Below are 21,378 nucleotides of genomic sequence, written 5' to 3' on the forward strand. Positions count from 1 at the left end.
TGGCAAACAGGCCGTGTTTACCCTCGTTTAACTTTTTATAATCAAACTCAACAGTCCAATGACCATTTGCCTTCTTTTCCGTTTACATCTATTGTCCTGTCTATGAACATAGTGTACCTATGTAATTGTTGTATTGTTAGTTGTACATCAAGGTCTGCAGTGAATTTCTTGGATTCGTTCAGGATTATGAACTAATTCTTAATTTACATTTATTTACTTACTCGTGGATTTTATCGTAATATACTTTTATTGTATGTTACAACAGTGTTCAAGTACTTGTATAAAGCCATAAGTTTCCTTTCCACATTTGTTGTTTATTTAAAATTATTATCAATGGAAGTGCTATGTTCAATTTTAAGTATTGGTTTGTTACGTATGCTAAAGTGGACTCCCTCTTATCCGGACACCTTTTAACCGGACTACACTCGGCGGAAATGACATCTCTTTAACCGGACAATTTTTATCAGCACATTGGTTTAACTGGACTAGATCGGCAGGAAGTGGGCGGTACTGAAACGACAGTTCTTGTGGGAAAGATTTGAGACCAGTGATCACGTGTCTAAATACAATGATCTCCTAAATTTAAGTAGAATATCACAGTAAACGGTCCGTTTTAACGAGTTTTTGGGGACGTCGGTTTTACCGGATAATCCGTTATTTGGACTGGCCTCGGTCCCGAGGAGTCCGGATAAGAGGGAATTTACTGTATTGTATTTTTATCTGTTCTTAAAGATACAACGATTTTTTTACTTTTTTAAGATCGTGAGGATGGAGTTCCTATCAGAATTGTGTACGTGCCATCGCATCTGTACCATATGCTCTTTGAGCTGTTCAAGAACGCAATGCGAGCTGTAGTTGAACACTACAACAAGAAAGACGATGATAACTACCCAGCAATCCAAGTTACCATTGTCCATGGCAAGGAAGACGTGTGTGTCAAGGTACTAAACTAAGTATTTTGATATTTTTGCAATTGTATAAAATATTTATTTTTATGAGCATAAAACACCTTGAGTTAAAATTAGAGATCTTTTGATTCTTGATACCGATTCTTAGACATTAATATCAGTATTGAGAATCGATTGTTAAGAGTCCATATCGATAACTATAGTCCTCGCCACCCTAAGTTGAGGCAGCAGAAGGCCGCACTAGATCATGAAAAATTCGTTAAATCAAGGTCGTTGATATGGATTGTTCGTTAGGTAGAGATAAAATATACACTGTGTCTTGTGGAGAGTTCTAGGGGATTTAAAAAAGTTTGTTATATCAAGGAATTCGTTATACGAGGTTCGTTATATCAAGGTTAGACTGTATAACAGTTAAGGCGATCGCAGAAAGTGTCTGCAAGAATCGTGGGATTGAAAAGCACATTTTTGCCCGATTGTTTATGACGATGATAACATTTGAATAAGTTATTGCTGTTTTAAAATTGTTTCTTTGCTTCAAAAACACCCCATTACCCCTAAACTACTTTGTGTAAGGTCATTAAGATGGGGGTTGTGTAGTAAAACCAATCCATAGAAGATTTGGTAAAATTAAACGGTATCAGTATCAAGAATCAATTAACACTCAATAATTCAAATATTTCTTGTCTCTAAAACACTTTTCAACCAAGAAAGGTTTGAGCAAAGGAAAAGCTATTCGATTAAAATTTTTTCTTTAAAATTACGATCTGGTCTATAGAAAATTAATTTAGTGCTCAATTCTCAATTCAATGTATCTAGACACTGTAACGAAATTGTGCTGTTGTAAAAGTAAACATGGATTACATTTTTTTACATGATTTTAGCTATGAATATTTTGTTTTCTATATCTGAATCATATTATTTTTGTTGGGCTTGAATATCAGTGGAATTAATAATAGGTAAGTTATGATGCCAAAAAGTGGGAGGTATAGCATTGATTATTAGAGTAATTTTCATCTTGGTTTAGTGACTATTAACATTCGCTAGATTTCTCAACTCCTGAAGGAATCTAGAAGCTGCTGATGTAGATACTCTGAAAATGTAAAAGTACTTTTGATGGATCTTATCTGTGCTCTTTTTTATGATTTAATAGTTTTATACAATAAATGGAACAGTTGTACTAAGTTTATTTATGTTTTAATATATTAATTATACATGGAATTTTTTTGTAAGTACACATTCAATTGAAACCACACTCAAAGTTCTTATATTTATTAAAATTTGTATTTAAATTATTTAGAATATCCAATAAACTGGGAATCGGCAAGATAGATATGAAATGCATGTTTAAAGCTAGCAGTACACTATCGCCGAATGTAGGTGAGCATGATAGTGTACTTTTGTCTGCTCGTGTACGCTCGGGATAGTTTTCCTCGTCATGATTCATGCTCGCCTGTGCTCCAAATTTTGTCGGTTTTTGGGCCGAGTCTAAGGAGACTAGCTAAGGCGAGTGCCGGAAATTAAAATATATCTAACTGTGTACTGGGTGAGCTCGTGGTTCACGTTCAGCAGTATTCGTCGTCGCAACTCAAGTTAAAGACTAAAGTGTACTGCTAGCATTAGCTATATCCTTTTTGTTTCACGATTGCCTCCAAGTTCATTCATGAGCCTGGCCAGGGAAGCCAGTCTTCTTAATTTATCATTGCCTTGTTTGATTCTTGCAGATGTCCGACCGTGGTGGTGGAATCCCCCGTAGCCTCACTGATCAGCTGTTTCACTATATGTACAGCACTGCGCCGCAGCCCTCCAAATCTGACGCCCACACTGTTCCCCTTGCTGGTGTGTAGTGCATGTTACTTTTGAAAAAGAAATACATCCGTCGTAGTAGGCAAAGTTATAATAATTTTTTTCAAACAGGATCACAGAGGGAAATTTTTGATCCACATACTGTATAATCAACATGAGTTTAACAAATATGGTTATAACAGTATTTAGGTTTACTGTAATAAAAAACTAAAAATTGTTTTTTTGATTAGGCCTAAATTTTTGTAGTCTAAAATGAAGTTATACAAAATTGTTATAGTTTATAAAGCTATATCGATAAAAAATAAAAATCCATCAGTCAGCGGTTAATTGTTCCTGTAAACGAATAATATGCAGATGTTGTTCTGTGTTTTGCACATTTAATATTTTAACAAACGAATTAGTCCAGATAAGTAATGGTAATATAGGCTACAGTACTACATAATAGGGAAAGACGGGATTGAATTTTTGGTTCGGGACGGGACGGGACCGGATTTTTATTTCCTTCCCAATTTTTGGGACAGGACGGGACAGGATTTTTTCCTGTACATTAAAAGAAAGTCTTGAGTTTTGCAGTTACCAAACAAGAAAAACAAAATCTATTTGTGGCACTGATCTACAAAAACCAAAAAATGGGCAAAAATTTACAGGTATAGAAACTTTTGACTTGCGGTCGAAATGACTCGCGGTCGCGGTGCGATCGTCGGTATAACTCCGCAGTAAATGTAATCCCGACCCGAAAATCGGGAATATTTTTTTCCCGTAATTTCGGGACCCGTCCATTCCTACTAGTGTCTTTAAAAGTGGCTTTGAAAGGTATAATATATTTCTGTAATATATTTATAATGAATTTAATATATTTCTGGTCAAAAAGTTTGAAAATGTTTTATGTGTGTAAAATCCACCCTCCTTCCTCTTCCCATGGTTTTACCTTATTGGTTTGAGAATTCATTTGAATATATGGGGTTTACACACGTTTTCCAAGGTGAATTAAATTTGATCATATATTTTTCATGTGCAAAAGCAATTATTTAAATCTCCTTTGATGTTAAATATTTTCTCGTGAAATGTTTATGTTTTTATTTTAACTCAGAACCTGAAATTATTAAAATCTTAAATAAAGATAATAGGCCTAAGCTTGTTTGAATTTGTGCAACATACCTGTAATGTGTAATCAATAATAAAACAATATTTTCTTGTTATGTATCTAACGTTATATTATAATATAATTTGATCTACTAGTTTGTTACTTGATAAAGAAAAAAATTCAGTTTTCACTACTAGGAAAATTTTGTGGCTTTCAATCTTTTATCTCCTCTTGTAAGCTGTAAAACCTTACAGTAACTTCAAATGCTAATACAATGTATATTTAGAGTTATCTTTAGAAATAAATGTTCATTCAATCATTGCTCATGTACAGTCATAGAAACAAAGACATTTCTCGTCTAGAAACTAACAACGTATCAATCAGTAATGCCAATTTGTTATGATATACAAATTAAAATTGTTCTACATCTTTTATGTAGGACTTACCTTCATGAAGTTTGTTTTTCGCAGGTTATGGGTACGGTCTCCCCATATCAAGACTGTATGCTCGCTACTTCCACGGAGAGTTAAGCCTCCTCTCATGTGACGGCTACGGCACAGATGCCATCGTGTACATGAAGGTAATATTATATCTTGTAATACATAACTTATCTAAGAAGAGGACATTTCTTAAATAAGGTTTGATGCTTCCAAAAGTATAATATTCTTAAGGTGTTGATGATTAAAAAATACACTGATTATCTAGATAGGAATAATAAACACTACCTTGAAAAGGTTTAAACAAATTTTATTTAAAGAAGAAGATTTTTATATAAAACATGAATTTAGAAAATAACCTTTTTAAAGTGAACAATTTCACTTAAATGATTTTTAACGAGTACCCACTTGTTTTATATTAACAACCGGAATTTCCCAATCAATAATGTTGTTATTCGATAACCTTTAATCAGCTCACAGACTATTTCATCTTAGCTAAACTTATTTTATTATTTTGAGTTGTTTTTGTCTCTGGATCACGGAACAAACTATAAAAGGTATAAAATTACCTGAGTACCGCCAGAATGATCCTGTTGGTCCTTACGGATTACGCGTTTCGAGGAGCTTAAGTCCTCATCATCAGATCTTGTACAAGAAACACATCTATCACTTCGAAAAGCAGGTTAAAGGTTATAGGTTAAAGGCAGTCATGACTTTAACCTACAACTGTGCGGTCGGACATTGCAAGTTTTTGTCGGTAGGCCTACCCGTAATTGTAAAATGTGTTTATTTATTATGTGTCCGTGTTGTATATTTAAACTTTTGACGACCTTTTCGAAGTGATAGATGTGTTTCTTGTACAAGATCTGATGATGAGGACTTAAGCTCCTCGAAACGCGTAATCCGTAAGGACCAACAGGATCATTCTGGCAGTACTCAGGTAATTTTATACCTTTTATAGTTATTTTATTATATTTAACAAATTAATAATCTCGTCTTATGTTTTATATATTTTAGCTTGGAATATTTCATTGTTTTTCCAAGGGAACACTGGGTTGAGTCCTTACCCTGAATGCAATCTGGTTTATTCAATCACCTTAGTTCAGCTCTCAGTTCACATGGCACAGTTTACTATGCTGAAGGCTCCTCTACAAGTACAATGCAAACATCATGTCTCTTAGCTTTTCGGAACAAATTATAGTTTTTTTAGAGATTAAAACAGTTAAAAATTTTAAAAAAAATACTAGAGATCTAAAAAAATTTGTATTTCTTGTTTTTGTTTTTACTTGGAATTTCTGGTTCACCCTCTTCTTCAGAACATATACTTCAAATGTCATCTTAACAATGCACAATGACATATTTTATCACACTTTGGAATAATGACACGTGTTTACGCACAGTTGAGCTGATGTGAAAGAACTGAATTAATAGGCCTAGACCATATTAAGGATTCAGCCCAGTGTTAAGCTATATTTTGTTTCAATTGTTATTTTCACAGGCCCTAACTCGTGATGCAACGGAACACCTCCCGATATACAACAAATCATCTCAGTGGCACTATAAAAATGTGATTCCTAAGGGAGATTGGAGTTTGTAAACGAAGTCGGAGTATTTGGTAAATGTTAAATAACTTACTTATAGTTATACCTTATGGTCATCCGTTAAGGACGGTTGCTAGATTTTTATTCCTGTTATTCAAATGTATATTTTCCACAGGCTTTGTCAAACGAAGCCAACGAGCTGTTACCTATTTTCAACAAAACGTCGACCAGGTTTTATCGCACTACCACACCCACAGGAGATTGGAGTAACCAGTCTTCCAACATGAATGTGCGACACTTCTTCACTGGCACTAATGCCAAAGTAAAGCAAATATACCGATCCATTTAGAATAGGTGAGTATACCTGTCTGAGGGTGTTGGCATGGCATGGTTGGTGATGCTGCAGCTCTCACTTGTACCCCTGTATCATACAACCTCAGCTCTCGCTTGCTTCCCACTTCAACCCACACCGACTGTGGTGGACTAACAAGAGTTAGATAACAAAAAGTCATTGTGTACAAATTTGTTGTAATGTTAATCTGGTTAAAATTATAACATACAGAAACCCGTTTGATCGTAAAGAACCTATCACAATCACTGCATCTTTCTAAGTTCCAAGCTCCATGGCATGTGCTGTATAGTTCTCATCCGATCAGCTTTCCTGTGTCATTGTTAATGTCAAGTATATGTTTATTTGATTTTTTTGTAAAAACTCCCTTTTTGTTAGGACCAAAATTTCAGTTCATATATATAGCAATAGCAACTGAAATTTGGTGTAATGTTAAGCTGGATAAAATCATAACACACAGATTCCCGTTTGATTGTAAAGAACCTTCACAATTCATCTTGCTAAGATCCATGCTCCATGGCATTTGTACAGTACTCGTCCTATCAGGTTTTCCTTGGTCAATGTCGTTGCTCGGTATATAATGTATCTGGTGTTTGTTAAAATTCCTTTTTGTTAGTACTAAAATATCAGTTCATATAGCAACTTGAAAGTTTTTTTATTGTAGCATTGAAGGATTTGACATGCTTTCAATGCAGAGAAGCCCTTTAATTTAGTAATCTTCCTATTTGCATTCACATATTGACTATAGTATTAACTATTAACCTGTAACTTGCTCACGTTTTGGGATCTAACAGCTGTAATATTTTTCCCTAACTTCCCTATAAATTGGCAAGAACTAACACAAAATAATCAGTGGTGCAGTTGTCTGGATTATGCCCTAGAATTTTGTATTGCTGTAAGAAATGTGGATACGAAAGCTGGAGGATTTTTTCCAACCAAATAGTTTTAAAACTGCAGATATACTTCCATTACATTTGAAAATGTCAAGTCAAGCAGCAGATCCCATAAATTGGCTGCCACATTTAATCAGGTGGATAGAAATATGATTTTTTGTTGAATTTGTTATGCAGACTTTTTCTTAATGATGACATTTCTAATTGGCAATTAGTAACAAAATTGCATAGCTTAGCTATTATTACAGGGTTTTGTTTGAATATTAGGCTTACCAGAATGGGAAAGAGTTCCCTCTGGCACAAAAAACATCAGAAACTTTACACCATCCACAAACTTTTGTGTAAGGTCTTTTGCGTTTTTTTCGCCAGAGCAGACACTTCCCTATTAGAGTATGTCTATGTGAGTATGTCATAACAAATATCATTAAAATAAAACCTAGGCCCTTGTGCTCTATGTTAAATTCATCACATTTTATAGATTTCAAATATTTTCATAGTGGTTTTCAAGTTTTGACAGTGATACAGTCCCACAGCACTCGAGCACTATGTCCCCTGCACAAATCTTGCCTTTTCTCTAATAGGTTTTCATCCTAGACCTAGTTCAACTATACTGTTTTGTAGATGATTTTGTAGTCGTCTTGTTATTGTCTGTCTTAGTTTGTTGTGTGTTTTTATTTACAAAATTTGGAAATTTGGTAGTCGCCAGGCAATATAGAAAGTATCAAAGTATCATTAGAGGAAAGTATCAATATGCCTCCCTGACAACCCAATACCGCCTCCACTGAAGGTAGGTTGTGAGGGTGGCATCTTGATGGCAACCACTACAGTAGAACCTCGTTTACACGACCCTCGATACCACAACGACCTCAATTACAAGTTCACTTTTCAAATATCCTTTAAAACGCCATAACACATAACGTTAAATTAAACTCTGCAACAGACTACCTCTATTAAAACCACCTCAACAAAGCACCTTTATATAAATCGGAATGTAACTAAGAACCTCTATAACAAGTAGTTTTGAGAAGATTACACGAATAGATGAAACTGTATTGAACAGTTCCCAAGAGTATTCACCAGAGCCAGTTTTGAAGGAAACATCGTCAATTCACACAGATGCTAGAACAAGTCTAGACTTGAAACCACCACTCCACCCTGCTATTAACCCACTCCCCTTCTTAAAAAACGAGTTATCTTACAGATCAGCGCAGTGTGAATTGTTAGTCAAGGTCAACTCACAACAGAACTCCTTATTACTGATCATGCATGGTTTTATCTTAAGTTCAGTATCTTGTTGTTTGCACGTGTGAGTTGTGAATGATTGGTACATCTGTTGTGTGTGTAAATAATGTTTGGAAAACAAAGATAGAATTCATTAACAATGGAATGTAAAAGTAAATTCAATAAACATTTAGAAGAAAATATAAAAGAAGGAATCTAAAATAGCTTACGAATTTAACATTTCCTCAACTGTACAACTACGTAAAAATGAAATGTGAGTATTTCTCATTAAACACATTTTCTTTACAAACCTACTTTAACTCTGTGACACAATATTAGGATTAACAGTACTGCATTATAAATTAAAATTAAACATTAGCATAAGCATAGCGTTACTTTGACATGCACTTGGTCAGTGTAAAAAAAAAAAAAAATAACACTAATAACACGACACTCAACAAGAAGAGTCCCTTGATAACAAAACTTTTCTCCTAATCTCCATAAGACACTTCTTAATCGAGGCTCGACTGAAATAGTAGTGATTTTCCTTGTAGACAATATACAAATTTTCAAACAGAATAATCAAAACTTCTACTCCTCTCATCCTAAATAGTCAATGGCTGTTCTTGAATCTTCTTGATTAATTGTAAATTGGGAGTAAAATAACTTGATTTTGGAATTGAGTTTGGGTTTTTTCAGATTGTGCCAATGCTTTGTATTACATATTACACTGTCTGTGCTGTCAATAGTTATATAAGACAACTAAAGAATTTAAGTAATTTTTTTTGTCAAAGGTTCTTTTTTGGTGATTACCAAACTAGTGCCATTACAATAATGAACTTAACTTACCATACCCAACAGTATACCACACTTTATAACTCTGTACTAGTAATACTATGAATAGATATACACTCCATTCCCTTCTAAAAGTTGTTGCAATTTTACTAAAATTAACAAGATAGAATTGTACCCCTGACTGAGTGTATTGATGTAAATTCTGAGTTCTGTCGAATACGCTAAACTTTTCATCAAGCCGAACTGAAAATAAAACTTATTTCAATACTGATTATACACGGGATCTCTGCGAACTGAAAAAAAATTTTAAATTGAGGAAGTTAAAATTGATCACAACACTCTGTTATATCGCAGAATAGTGTGCAGTAATCCCAGAATATACGGCAGTGTTCCCAACCTGTGTTACGTCATTACGGTATTGGCGACTCTCTAAATATCAGTATTATATATCATTATTGTTTGGGCTGGTGTTTACGCCTCATCGGCAACTATGTATAGGCAACATGATGTTAAAAATAGGACAAAATTATTTTGTTGGTTTAATTAACAATCGAACTGATGACGTGGATGACTTAAAGTAAAGCCCCCAAGTAATATAAGCAAAATTTAAACTCTTGCGCTTAGTTACAACACACAGGGTTTTATAATATCAGGTCAATATAACCTTCTTGGAAATGGAAATGGTGGATTAGTTAGGATATTACTGGAAAAAAGATTGGGGGAAACACTGATAGTACTTCTGTTGCATATTCACCCTTTAGCCCATATCTATGGTAAGCCTGTTTTTGTTGTTTGTGCTGTACATGCTGCTGTTTTGCTCAATTCCCACTTTTGCCATTTGTGTTTTTGTGACTTGTGTTTTGTGTTTTTTATCAGCTCATGAGATCATATCAACTATTTTTTACATTGAACAAAATGTAAATTACAGTTTTTTATTACATTGGACTAGGATTAGTTTTATTTATATATAGATAACAGGCTGTTGTCAATTAATTTGTTTTTACAACTGCGCCCTTGGTTTAAAAATAAAGCTGTAACTAAACTAAACCACTCTGACTAGTCTATAAAACAAAATAGCAGAAAAAGCTGTAACATTGAAAGAGGTTTTATTGTGGCTACAAAAACAAATTAACTGTATTTTTTATCTCTTTGTTATTGCAAATTTGGATTGGTAAAATCTAAAAAACTATACAAAAATATATATAAATGGTTGTGTCCTATGTGTAAGTGGTTTTTACAAAATAAAAATGTGGTCTTCCAAATTTAGTAACAGTTCTGAAACTTGACATTCTAAAAATGTATGATGTGACAAAAGCAAGATATGTAAACTACTTCAGTAAACAATCAACAATCAGAAAATTGGTTGGTGCACTAACAGGATTCCCCCGAGCTAATAAATACTATTAAGGCGTAATTTATAAATGGTTTGTACTAGTGATGTATCTATTGCTATTTATTTTAATTTGGTTTTGGTTCAGTCTTGTTTATCTGTTAATAGTTGTGTTTGGTTATTAATAGATAAATTAACCACCTTTACAGGGTGTTCAAAAAAGGTGGGGACATATTTTACCTAGTGATTCCTTGAGTCAAAATAAAGAGAAAATCATGAATGAATTTTTTTCCAAAATCGCTTTGTTAACCAGATATTTGCCATTTTTTTATTTTTTACATGAAAACTGTAAAAAAGCAGTATTATCTTTACTAATAATCAATTTGGTATAATGTGCATTTGTCATAAAGTCATCCTGACTATAATCCATGATCGTGATCATCTCCGGCTATCGAGCCAAAATTTTAGACATCTCCCTCAATCAGGAGGACATCATCATAATCTCCCGTGATTGCGGAAAAATCTTATGCATCCCCCCTGCAATGTCATCGTATCCTGCTGTCGTGGCAATATTTTGAAAATCTTCTTAACTCATCTTTATCTTTATTTTCCCGCAAGATCGCATCAAAATCATACACACCCTCTGCAATCATCATCATCCTCTTCCACAGTTACGGAAATTCTTAGACATATAGCATATCACACGATTGCCAAGACATGATCATTGTTTCCTGTGATCGTGGAAAAAGCATATATATATATGCCCAGGAATGGAAAAGACATCTTCATCTTGTCGAGCGATTCATCAAAATCTTGAACATCTCCCATAAATGCAAAGACATCATTATCGTCTCCCAGAATGGCCAGAATCACAGCAAAATTATTGTACAGCAACTGATAAACTGAAATTGCCATTTTAAATCCATTTTGGGTCTCCGGTTTTCTTTCTAAAAACTGACAAGACAACAAAACTTTAAAATCCGGCCCATCCCTAGTTAATACTTTTAAAACAGATTAGACCATATAATTTTTATAACAGATCATAGGATGGTATATAGTAAAGTTAATGGAAAGTTTTATGAAAATATTTTTTCTATAATCTAAACTTTTTATCAACTTATACCTGATGATAAAACTTGATGCTTCTGATTGCCGATTTTAAGTGGGTTAAAGACAGATCCCCATCTATCAAGGTCATTTATTGATTGATTTTTGTTTTTTTCTTTTACAGATCGGCGCCCTAAGGTTTATTTCATAAGACTGAGCTAACTCCATTGCAGGGTTGCTGAATCATCATTAGAGACGACTTTCTCTTGTTTTGTTATTTATTGGCATTGAACATTAGCCAAATAGTTTTAATAACCAACATTAAGCACAATGTGTTTAAGTTGAAGTCAAAGTTTTTAGTTTCTCAAAGTTTTTTATGTTTTGTTTTGTAGTACATTTGCAATGTTAAAACACCATTTTAGTAGTTAAGTATGTTATTAGTTATGAGTTACAACGTGAATGATGCTTGTTATTCGTTTGCATCTATTTATTGCAATAAACTTGACCGTGAGGTATTTTTGTATTGTACTGTAGTTGGATGGGTTTTTAAACACGCTCTGTTTCCGTACCTGTTAAATTATGTTTTGGTAAAGCTATGATTTATTTATGTGTTATTTTTTCCAAAATTGAACTGAAAATCTTTGATCAAAGTGCTGGGCTTGTCTCAACCAGATTGTATATAGTGAATTGAGTTACCATGGACTCTGCAACCCAGAGTAACTGTAGAACGGGAACAATGTGATTTAATAAGACTGTTTAGTTTGAAGTGAAATATTTGATAAAGTTATATCCTGCGAGTCTGTAGAAAGAAATCAATTAAAATTCCATGTGCATATCACTTGATGAAAGCAGCCTTCGAAATCTCTCAAGCATTCCCATTAAGTTCTTAACTTTTTCACCCCATTATCTGATAAACTTGCAATAACTAGGTATTTTCTGTTTGGTAATGTGTTGATTTCAAATCACTTTTATCATCCCAGTGCACACTTCATTAATTTGAAGGCCACTTTCTTGTCATACTGTGGCCACTAGCAATGTTTAATAGTTCCTCATTTTTGGTGGCAATAACTCCAAGTTTGTTGTGAGTGAAAGCAATATCTGTTTTAGATTCAGATTTAAGTTTTATATAATTACCCTATGTCCATCTAGCGGTACAAAATTTCATGAAATATTTTTACCCATTTACTTTTTGCAGACTCTTTACTACAATGTAATTTGATGCTTTAATAGGGTATGAGTAACTGACTCAATGTAATGCCTAAGTTAATAATATTTATACAAATATTCCTATTTAGTTATTTATGTTTAGGAACAAAAATGTGATTTACATTCAATTTTAATTCAGTTTAATTTTCATCCTACTTCTTGTTTTTAACAGTGTGTATTCAACACTGACAATGAGTTGTATCCACTTTCAAAGGAGATTAAAAAATTGCTTATGAGTCATTTGCTAAAAGAACATAACATATAACTAATTTAATTTTGTATATTTGCGTCCTTAGTAAAATAGTCAAAACAAAGCAATTTAGTTAGTTGAGGTTTCTTTATTGTTAACTGTTCATGTTTTCTTATGATAAAGTTTAATAATTGCGTTTTGTAGAACATGTTGTTAGTTTTCTATGGATAACGAAATACATACGACAAGTTATGTAATGGGTATTACATTTTATAAAGATAGTGTCAATAAAGTTCTTACTTAAATTTTTGTGTTTTATTAATTCTATCATGTGTATTGATTGGAAAATGAAACAATTAAATAGTGGTGTCTGTGGGATATCCTATGGTGACTGGATTTGAGATGAAAATATCATCACCAGGCTTCAAATGTCATATTCCTCAAGGTGAGGTCATTGGGTGGTAAACTAAACCATTTATTTAATTTTACAAGTGGTCCTGCCTGGGCCACTAAAATGATTAAGTGGTGTTCCAGTTCTTTTCAAATGAGTTAGTTGTAATTGTTGTCTTTGAGAATTAGTATTTTTAAAGATGAGTGAGGTTTATGCTTGTGTCAAGTTGGAAAAGCTCCTCACATCTAGATTTACTCATATACTGGTTTTTACTGAATGCTAATACTAAACTTTGTGGATAATTTTTATTTTTTTGGATCATGATACATGTCTCGTACATATAAATTAAGTGGAATGAAGACCACAAGATTAAATCAAATTAACATCTGAATGTGTCTAGAATAATGCCAAAAATGTGGTATGTTCTACTACAGTAAAATATGCCTTAGTTAATCTTATTAAAATAAAAATAAAATTGTATTTGAATTTCACCTTACATTGGCGGAGTAAACTGTTGCATCTAATCTTTTTAAAACAGGTCATAATAGTTGAATAAATCCATAACAGCTTTTTATTAATTATAGGAAACTAGTGTTAAAAAAATGTGGGAGCTAACTTATAAAGGTAAATAAGGCAAATAATGATTAGTCTAATGTTAGTGTAATTAATGGTGAAGTCAGTAGAAAAAATATTGTTCATCGAACCAAAATTTTCTAAGCCTAAATAAATATTATAGCCTGATAAAAACACATCAAAACTCCACAATAACGGAAAGTAAAATCATGAATAATTTGTTGTCCCTACAAGCCTTTGACTCTACAGGGAGGTGAGAATTGCCTCGGGCTCCAGAGTGTAATATTAAGGGGGTGAGGCGATTGATCGAGCAGGGGCGCACCAGCCACATTCTGTGGAATTTTTGCACACTTAAAACTCAGAGTCAATTGAACTAGTGATGGTCAAAACCAGACATTTCAAACCTCGAAGCGGAGGCCGATATTAAAAGAATCAATTCTCAAAACCCAAATGTAAAACCTTTAGTTGGTCACGGCTACAAAAAAAAATACATCTGTTATTAAAATGTTTATCATGCAATCAAAACTGAAACTGAAAGAGATTGAAGGTCATAACATACGAACAAAAATATGTGACTTATAAACTAAAAATAAATTTGTTATAAACAACAAACACTAAAATAAAACTGAACTCCTGGCGCTAACAGAAAAATGAGTATTAAATTGATTCAAACACTTAGTAGTCAATATTTGTTTTTATTTCATGAATATCAATATGAATCTGTATTCCAGTATTAGTATTTAAGATACATTTTGCAGTTTACTTTTGCAGAAATTGGATTTTTATGGTATAAAACACCAGGAACTATAGTTATTTGTGCAACTAGTGAGAAAAGTGAGCAATTGACTCACTCGAGAGAAATACTTACTCACGAGCCGTAGGCGAGTGGGGAATGGTTTCTCGAGTGAGGCAATTGTACTTTGAACTCGAGTTGCACATTATACTTTTCCTACAGTTACCAAAAAGCAAATAAATTGGTGAAGAAACATAACCTATTTTTACACAGAAGTGAACTTTTAATATAACATTTAATGTGAAGTGACAAATACAACAGTACAACAGCTGACCAGCTGATTTACAGCCAGTGCTGCCAACGTATTTCGCGCGCATACGACGTTGCCTGCATGTTACGCGCTCACTATTTCGTGCCTTCACGTTGCAAATCTGGAGTGAGACAAAGTAATTAGAGTGAGACAATGTTAACATTGTCTCACTGATGAGCGAATTGGCCACTTTGCTTTCTCAAATCAGTGAGAGAACATGTACATGTTAGATAACTGTAGGAATTTTTTTTTTTAAACCTACCTATGTGGCAGACAACAATATGTAGCTTCCGGCAAACAAACATCAGCTTTTAAAGAGGTTCTTGCTGGGGTGCCACAGGGGTCAGTACTTGGGCCAGTGTTGTTTATATATATTAATGATTTGTCAAATGCTATGCCTTGTAAAACAGTTCTATATGCAGACGACACATCGTTTATTTGGCCTTCTGACGATCTTAACACAGCAATCCATGGAATTGATAACATGATCAATATTGGTAATAATTGGTTTAAGAGTAATTTTCTTGAAATTAATAATGACAAGACAGAGAAAATATGTTTTACACTACGCAGAAACCAAATTGAAAATCCAGATTATGTTAAATTGCTAGGTATTTACTTAGATAAATTCAAATTCAAATTCAAATTCTTTATTTACTCATCACATCTTATAATGCACAAGGTACAAAAGATTGGAGTGTCGTCAGAATATAAACTAAAACTAAAACTAAACTAAAAATAATAAAGTTAACATAAGTAAAATATCTCATATAACTAGAAAAGACCTTATCATTCAGCGTATCAGTTTAAAAAGTATCCTTAAAAAACTCTTCTACAGTGTAGTATGGTTTTTGTAAGAGAAGTTTATGTACAGATGTAAGGGCTAAGTTTTTGGAATTATTTTTTTGTAAAATGCTGTACAATTTATTATAAACTTTTACTGCCATGTATTTTGGAGAGTTTTCATAGAATGAAAGCCTATGCCGAGGAAATTTCAATTTGTTCTGATGTCGTGTTGGATAGGTATGGTTGAATTTACAGTCATCAAAAATTTTAATATCATTAAACATTAGTTTAACAATTTCAACTATGTAAAGATTTGTAAGTGTTAAGATACCAATATCTTTAAATAAAGATCTGCAGCTTTTTCTTTTTTTAACTCGGGCCATAGTCCTCACTATTGATTTTTGAGCGTTAAAAAGGATTTTAGTTTGGGGCTGACATCCCCAAAGTACTATTCCATACCTAATTATTGATTCGATGTAGGCGTGGTATACCATTTTACATACATCCATTGATGTTGTATTACTAATTACACTGAGTGCAAACCTAAACGAATTCAACTTTTTGGACAGATATTGAATATGATTTTCCCATTTTAGTTTATAATCAAAGTGTATTCCTAGAACCTTGTGGGTATTGACTGATTTTAGCTCTCCACAAGATAAATTCTCCAACTTGTTTTTCTCACCATTTCTAATTTTAAAGTGCATTAAGTGGGTTTTAGAATCATTCATTAAAAGACCATTTTTGAAAAACCATTTTTTTAGTTCATCCACAGTTGTTTTAATTGATTTTTCTAATTGCTGAAAATCATTGTTTTTTACCACGACATTAGTATCATCAGCATACAAAAATAAACTACCACTTATATTTGAATCAAGGTCATTAATGAAAATCAGAAATAGCAATGGTCCCAGAATAGAACCTTGAGGTACACCATAATGGACACTATCCCATCTAGACGGAAACCGTTTGTTTTGTTTGTAAACTACTGTGCGCTGTTTTCTATTTAGTAAGTAGTTTGAGAGAAGACCTAAGACCTTTTCTCTTATACCAATGTTTTTTAGTTTGTAGATTAAAAGTTGATGGTCCACACTTGCTGTATTGACAAAAAATTAACTTGGGAAGAACATACCAACAATGTAATATCTAAGTTGTCACGAGTTTGTTTTTTATTGCAAAAACTAAAAAACTGTGTATCAAATCACACACTCCTTTCTGTTTACCATAGTTTATTTCATACACATTTATTATATGGAAATATTCCTCTGGGGAAATAGCTGTGGGGCCAGCAGGGTATTTACTTGACAAAGAAAAGTCCTGCGGATCATGTTTGATATACCAAATAAAGTTAACTGCAAACCTTTCTTTATAAATAATAATATAATGTTAACATGTTTAGCCTCTGGATCACGTAATTTACTAATAAAAAGGTTAAATACCTGTAGTACTGTCTGTGATCCTGGAATTTAGGTCAGCGACCTAGGTTTCGAACCTAAAGGTTCATTTTCAAGCAGGTGCCATAGTTAAAAACACATATTCCTCTTCATAACTGTGGAGAGTCGTTATAACACACTTTTGCCGGCTACACCACGCACGCTAACGTACCAGTATTGTAATTGGCCAATTTTGTTTAATGTTTAGTGTTTTCGTGTTCGTGTCTTGTGTGTTATAACGACTCTCCACAGTTATGAAGAGGAATATGTGTTTTTAACTATGGTACCTGTTAGGTACCTTTAGGTTCGAAACCTGGGTCGCTGACCTTAATTCCAGGATCACAGACAGTACTACAGGTATTTAATACTTTTAATAAATTAGTCTATGTTAAACAAAACATTACAAATTATACGAAATGTCACTCGACACAAAACCACTCAACTAGACAATCAAACAACCTGTACATCCCACCAGTTAGACTTTCAAAATTCACAAAAAGCCAAAAATATTTACAACTACAACTTTTCAATAAACCATTTATTTCCCATTCCATTTAGAGAAATTGATAACATAAACCTTTTCAAATCAACATTATCAAGATGGCTAATTAGCAAAGCCATTTTTTCTATAGACGATTTTTTAAACACAAATAATTACTCTAAACTCTTGACACTATTGGCCACTAGGAGGCAGCCTGCATGACCAAAAATCTTTTTACAAATTGTTTAATTTTAAAGTATTATTTACTTAAGTTTTTTATACATTTGTGTAAGAGCATTCATTCTTAGAATTTTAAATTTAAATAAAATATTAGGCCTGTATCTAGGGGGCCTGTTCAATGCTTCATAAGATGATATTTAGATTTAAGCATGATGTCATATTTGTGTCCTGACTTCTGACGCCTATTGTAATTTTATGTTGCTGAATGACAATAAAGATTATTATTATTATTTTAAAAGGTTACTAACTTCCACCATTTACTACCTTAATTAGTGTCAATGGTGATCTGTGTGCTCCATTGCTGCCAGCTCGTGTGTAACTTAACGGCAAACGGTTTTATAAACAATTATAATGAATGAGGCCAAAAAATGAAAGCAGTTAATAAAACTTCCGAAAATCTTTAATTTTGAGACTATTGAATCTCAAAACTCTCCAATCGAATCTCATGATCAAAACCGAAACTGATCCAAAGTTTTGAGGATTGTGGTTCTGTTTTGACACATCACTACATTGAACTTTAGGGGCCAGATGTAACCTGCAACATTCTGTCTTTGAGCTCTGCATAAGGCAGGTATCTGCCCATCACCATTTTTTCAAGGTGTTTTCCCTTACTTGAATGCAGTCAAGCAATTGGTTTGCATCCTCCATTCTTCATAGACTACCCACTTCTTCTAAACATTATATCCCCAAAATAGATCATTGAGTCTGACCTTCCCTGCTTCTTGCTTCAGTTGCCTCCTGTTGAACCCAAAAATGTTGTATGTAACTATCTTAGAATAGGGGAGGAAAGATGAGAATGAGCTTGCTTCATGATATGCACAGAAGCTCTACCTGCCCCCTCCTTAGCCCATATATCACCGAATAAGAATAGAAATCTTTATTGTCCTTCAAACATTTTACAATGCATATGGGGTTCGTCATTTTGCAAATTGTTCAATACAAAATTACTTAAATTTAAAATGTAAAAAAATTCAATGATATTGAAACACAAGTAATTATTTAAGAGACATATTAAGAACATATTCATTCACACACTTTTGAAATCACTTGCTGTTCTTCCTGTTTCTATGGCAACGGCAAACTGAGGTCATTGTGAAAGCTGTCTCTAGCCTTAGATCAACCTACAACACCTCAAATCTGAAAGTGGGATTAATGCATTTTCTTTACTTTTATATATTTCAAATTTTTTAGCTGATGTAGTTTGGTTGTAAGTTTGTACAAGAGGGGCTTGTACAATCAGTGTAGGTAGTCATAGTCGAGTTTGGATCTAGATACCGAAAAGTGTAGTGTATTTTTTAAATTTTGCAACCAATTTATTTAGTTGTATATCTTTTTCAAACTAAAAAAGGACAGGTTTCTTTTAACTTAGAAAACACTGATTACCTACATTAACATTTTCATCGTTTTAGCAAATTTTCCTACAGGGATGTATGTAGCTTTTATTGTGCGTGGACGGTAAGGCCGGGACCAATTTAATTTTTCTTTTTGAAGTCTTCAAATTAGGTAAAATTTCAACATTTGGTTAAAAAAACACTTATTACCTTCCCTGAGGCAGCAAACCTAGGTAGGCTACCTACTCGTTAAATCTAGTGTTATTTAAATGGGGAATAATATGTCTTGTCTCAGTGGAAATATTTAAGCAAAAATCCAATCAGACAATTAAATGGAAATTCGCTTATCTACAGGTTTGCTTCAGACAGTTAGACAGACAGACAGAAAATCTTTATTCGAAATCTTAGGGATTTGAAAGGCGTCAATACAATATTAATACAACAATGAGATGAATTATTGTTAAATACAATCAAATTTCCAGTCCATATGGCCAAATTATTATATTAGTAAGTCCAAATGGCTAGTCCATAAATTCTTTTATGCTGTAGAATGGCATCTTGCAGAACCAACGGGTGAGTCGAGCTTTCAAGGTTTTAGGGTTGTCATCTTTCAGCTCTCCTGAAAATTCTTCACCTGCGGGATCGAGGAAGGAAAGGCTTCTTGACATCATACTCCTACGATTTCAGAGGAACGACTTTACAACGTTCACACTATCCGTTTCCAGTTCCATTCCTTGACCATTTTAGTGGTTATCTGGTTAGTGGTTATTGGTTTCGGACTTCGGAACGTTGTTTTGTTTTGTTTAGTTGAAATACACTGGAGTGTGGCAAAAGAATGAGTGAGGCAAAAGTAAGTAAATGCTGCAATTAGCTATTTTGTGTGCTATAATCAGTGCAAGGAAAAGGAAGCCCTCATCTTTGTCAGTTAACTATATGAAAAATATTTTTATTTAAGTAATATATCATTGACTTTTGATTACTGAAGTAAAACATCCCATCCATGGTCCAGCGGTTGCCATTTTTTTATTCAAGAAGAGCACTGAATGGAGCCATTCCAACAGAATGCAAGTTTAAAGTTAGTTTTAAAATACAAAGTTTAGTTTCAAATGTTTTTTTTTAATGAGTCGTAACCTGTGTTCCGAGTGGATTGACGCTTTAAATTATGTAAAATATTTAACATAATATATTATGACATCTACTTCATTTTAGTACATTTTAAATGCTCAGAATAAGATTAGTCTTATTTAACTTATAAAATATAATATTAACGACAAGCGTCATGGGCTATGCAAAATCACATATTTTAATGCTAAAAGTTACCAAATATTTAGTGTGGATGGAGCTTCTTGTTACCCTAAAAAAGGAGACTGAGAGGTTATCTAGCTTACAAATAGAGCTCTTCCAAAAGAAAACTTTGACAGTTGCAGAGGTAGACGACAACTACGATACTGTCACAGACACTGCCGATGATCTGCTGAAACCTTGCAATAACTGGACCCCTTCACCTGCCACAGTACAGGCTTATAAAATACTCTAGATTACTGTTCATCACTACACTACCTACTATCCTACAAGGACAGTAGGAGTCAATGCACCATTGAATGTATTTATTTGAATGTATTGAGGTGGTTAGAAATTTTTTTTGGTGGTACTTTTTTTCGTAGTCGTAGTTATAGTATTTGAGCTTTCGTACATTAAATCATGATGACAGTATCCTGTCTCTTATTTTAAATGTCTTTGATCGATCACCCAACTGACTTCAAGTATTCTGGATCTACCATGACGTCTCTTTTAGGCTATGGTCTGTGACACAAAAAAACGCTTGTTGCCACTCAAAAAATATCGACTAGTTCAAGACGCGCCGCCCTGTGCCGTGCCGTACCGCTTTCTGTGTGTTTCTTCGGAATCGGATTACTGTTCTAAGTACGAAGTAAGTACGTATTAACCCTTCCAGGGATATGGGCGGATATATCCTTCAATCCTTGTTTACTTTCCGGGCTGAAAACGGATATATCCGTCCCAAGAAATTTCTTCTCTGGGATAAAGACGGATATATCCGTCCAAAAACGAATTGATATACAATGTTTATAATAGGGTAGTAAACATTATACTGCATTATAAATGGATTATTTTGTTTTTGTGGTTGGCAATAATAATTGCCGCAGCTGTTTCGGCTATTTTGCACCATAGAGTGTGCATAAGTAAATATTGCTGTCAGCTGTCACTTCACACATGGTTGCAGTGAGTGATGTGTAAGCGTGCGACCACTGCGACTTGTTTGCGAGCCGGGTGCGTG

The 21,378-nt window shown here is 33.6% G+C and overlaps 1 protein-coding gene across 1 annotated transcript in view; it reads left to right on the forward strand.

The window, feature by feature from the left end:
• Positions 1 to 13,109, forward strand: part of LOC128998398 (pyruvate dehydrogenase (acetyl-transferring) kinase, mitochondrial-like) — a 33,128-nt gene extending 20,019 nt beyond the window's left edge. Inside the window, exons 5-9 of the mRNA XM_054424511.1 lie at positions 760 to 941; positions 2,630 to 2,744; positions 4,266 to 4,375; positions 5,949 to 6,127; positions 11,593 to 13,109. Of these exons, the coding sequence (XP_054280486.1) occupies positions 760 to 941; positions 2,630 to 2,744; positions 4,266 to 4,375; positions 5,949 to 6,122 (581 nt within the window). The 3' untranslated portion in view covers positions 6,123 to 6,127; positions 11,593 to 13,109. The remainder of the gene's footprint in view (positions 1 to 759; positions 942 to 2,629; positions 2,745 to 4,265; positions 4,376 to 5,948; positions 6,128 to 11,592) is intronic.
• The last annotated feature ends 8,269 nt before the right edge of the window (positions 13,110 to 21,378 follow it).

The sequence above is a fragment of the Macrosteles quadrilineatus genome, unplaced genomic scaffold (genome assembly GCF_028750875.1).
Source record: "Macrosteles quadrilineatus isolate MER2022 unplaced genomic scaffold, UCM_ALF_1.0 Scaffold_7__1_contigs__length_78375512, whole genome shotgun sequence".
NCBI classification, from domain to species: Eukaryota; Metazoa; Arthropoda; class Insecta; order Hemiptera; family Cicadellidae; genus Macrosteles; species Macrosteles quadrilineatus.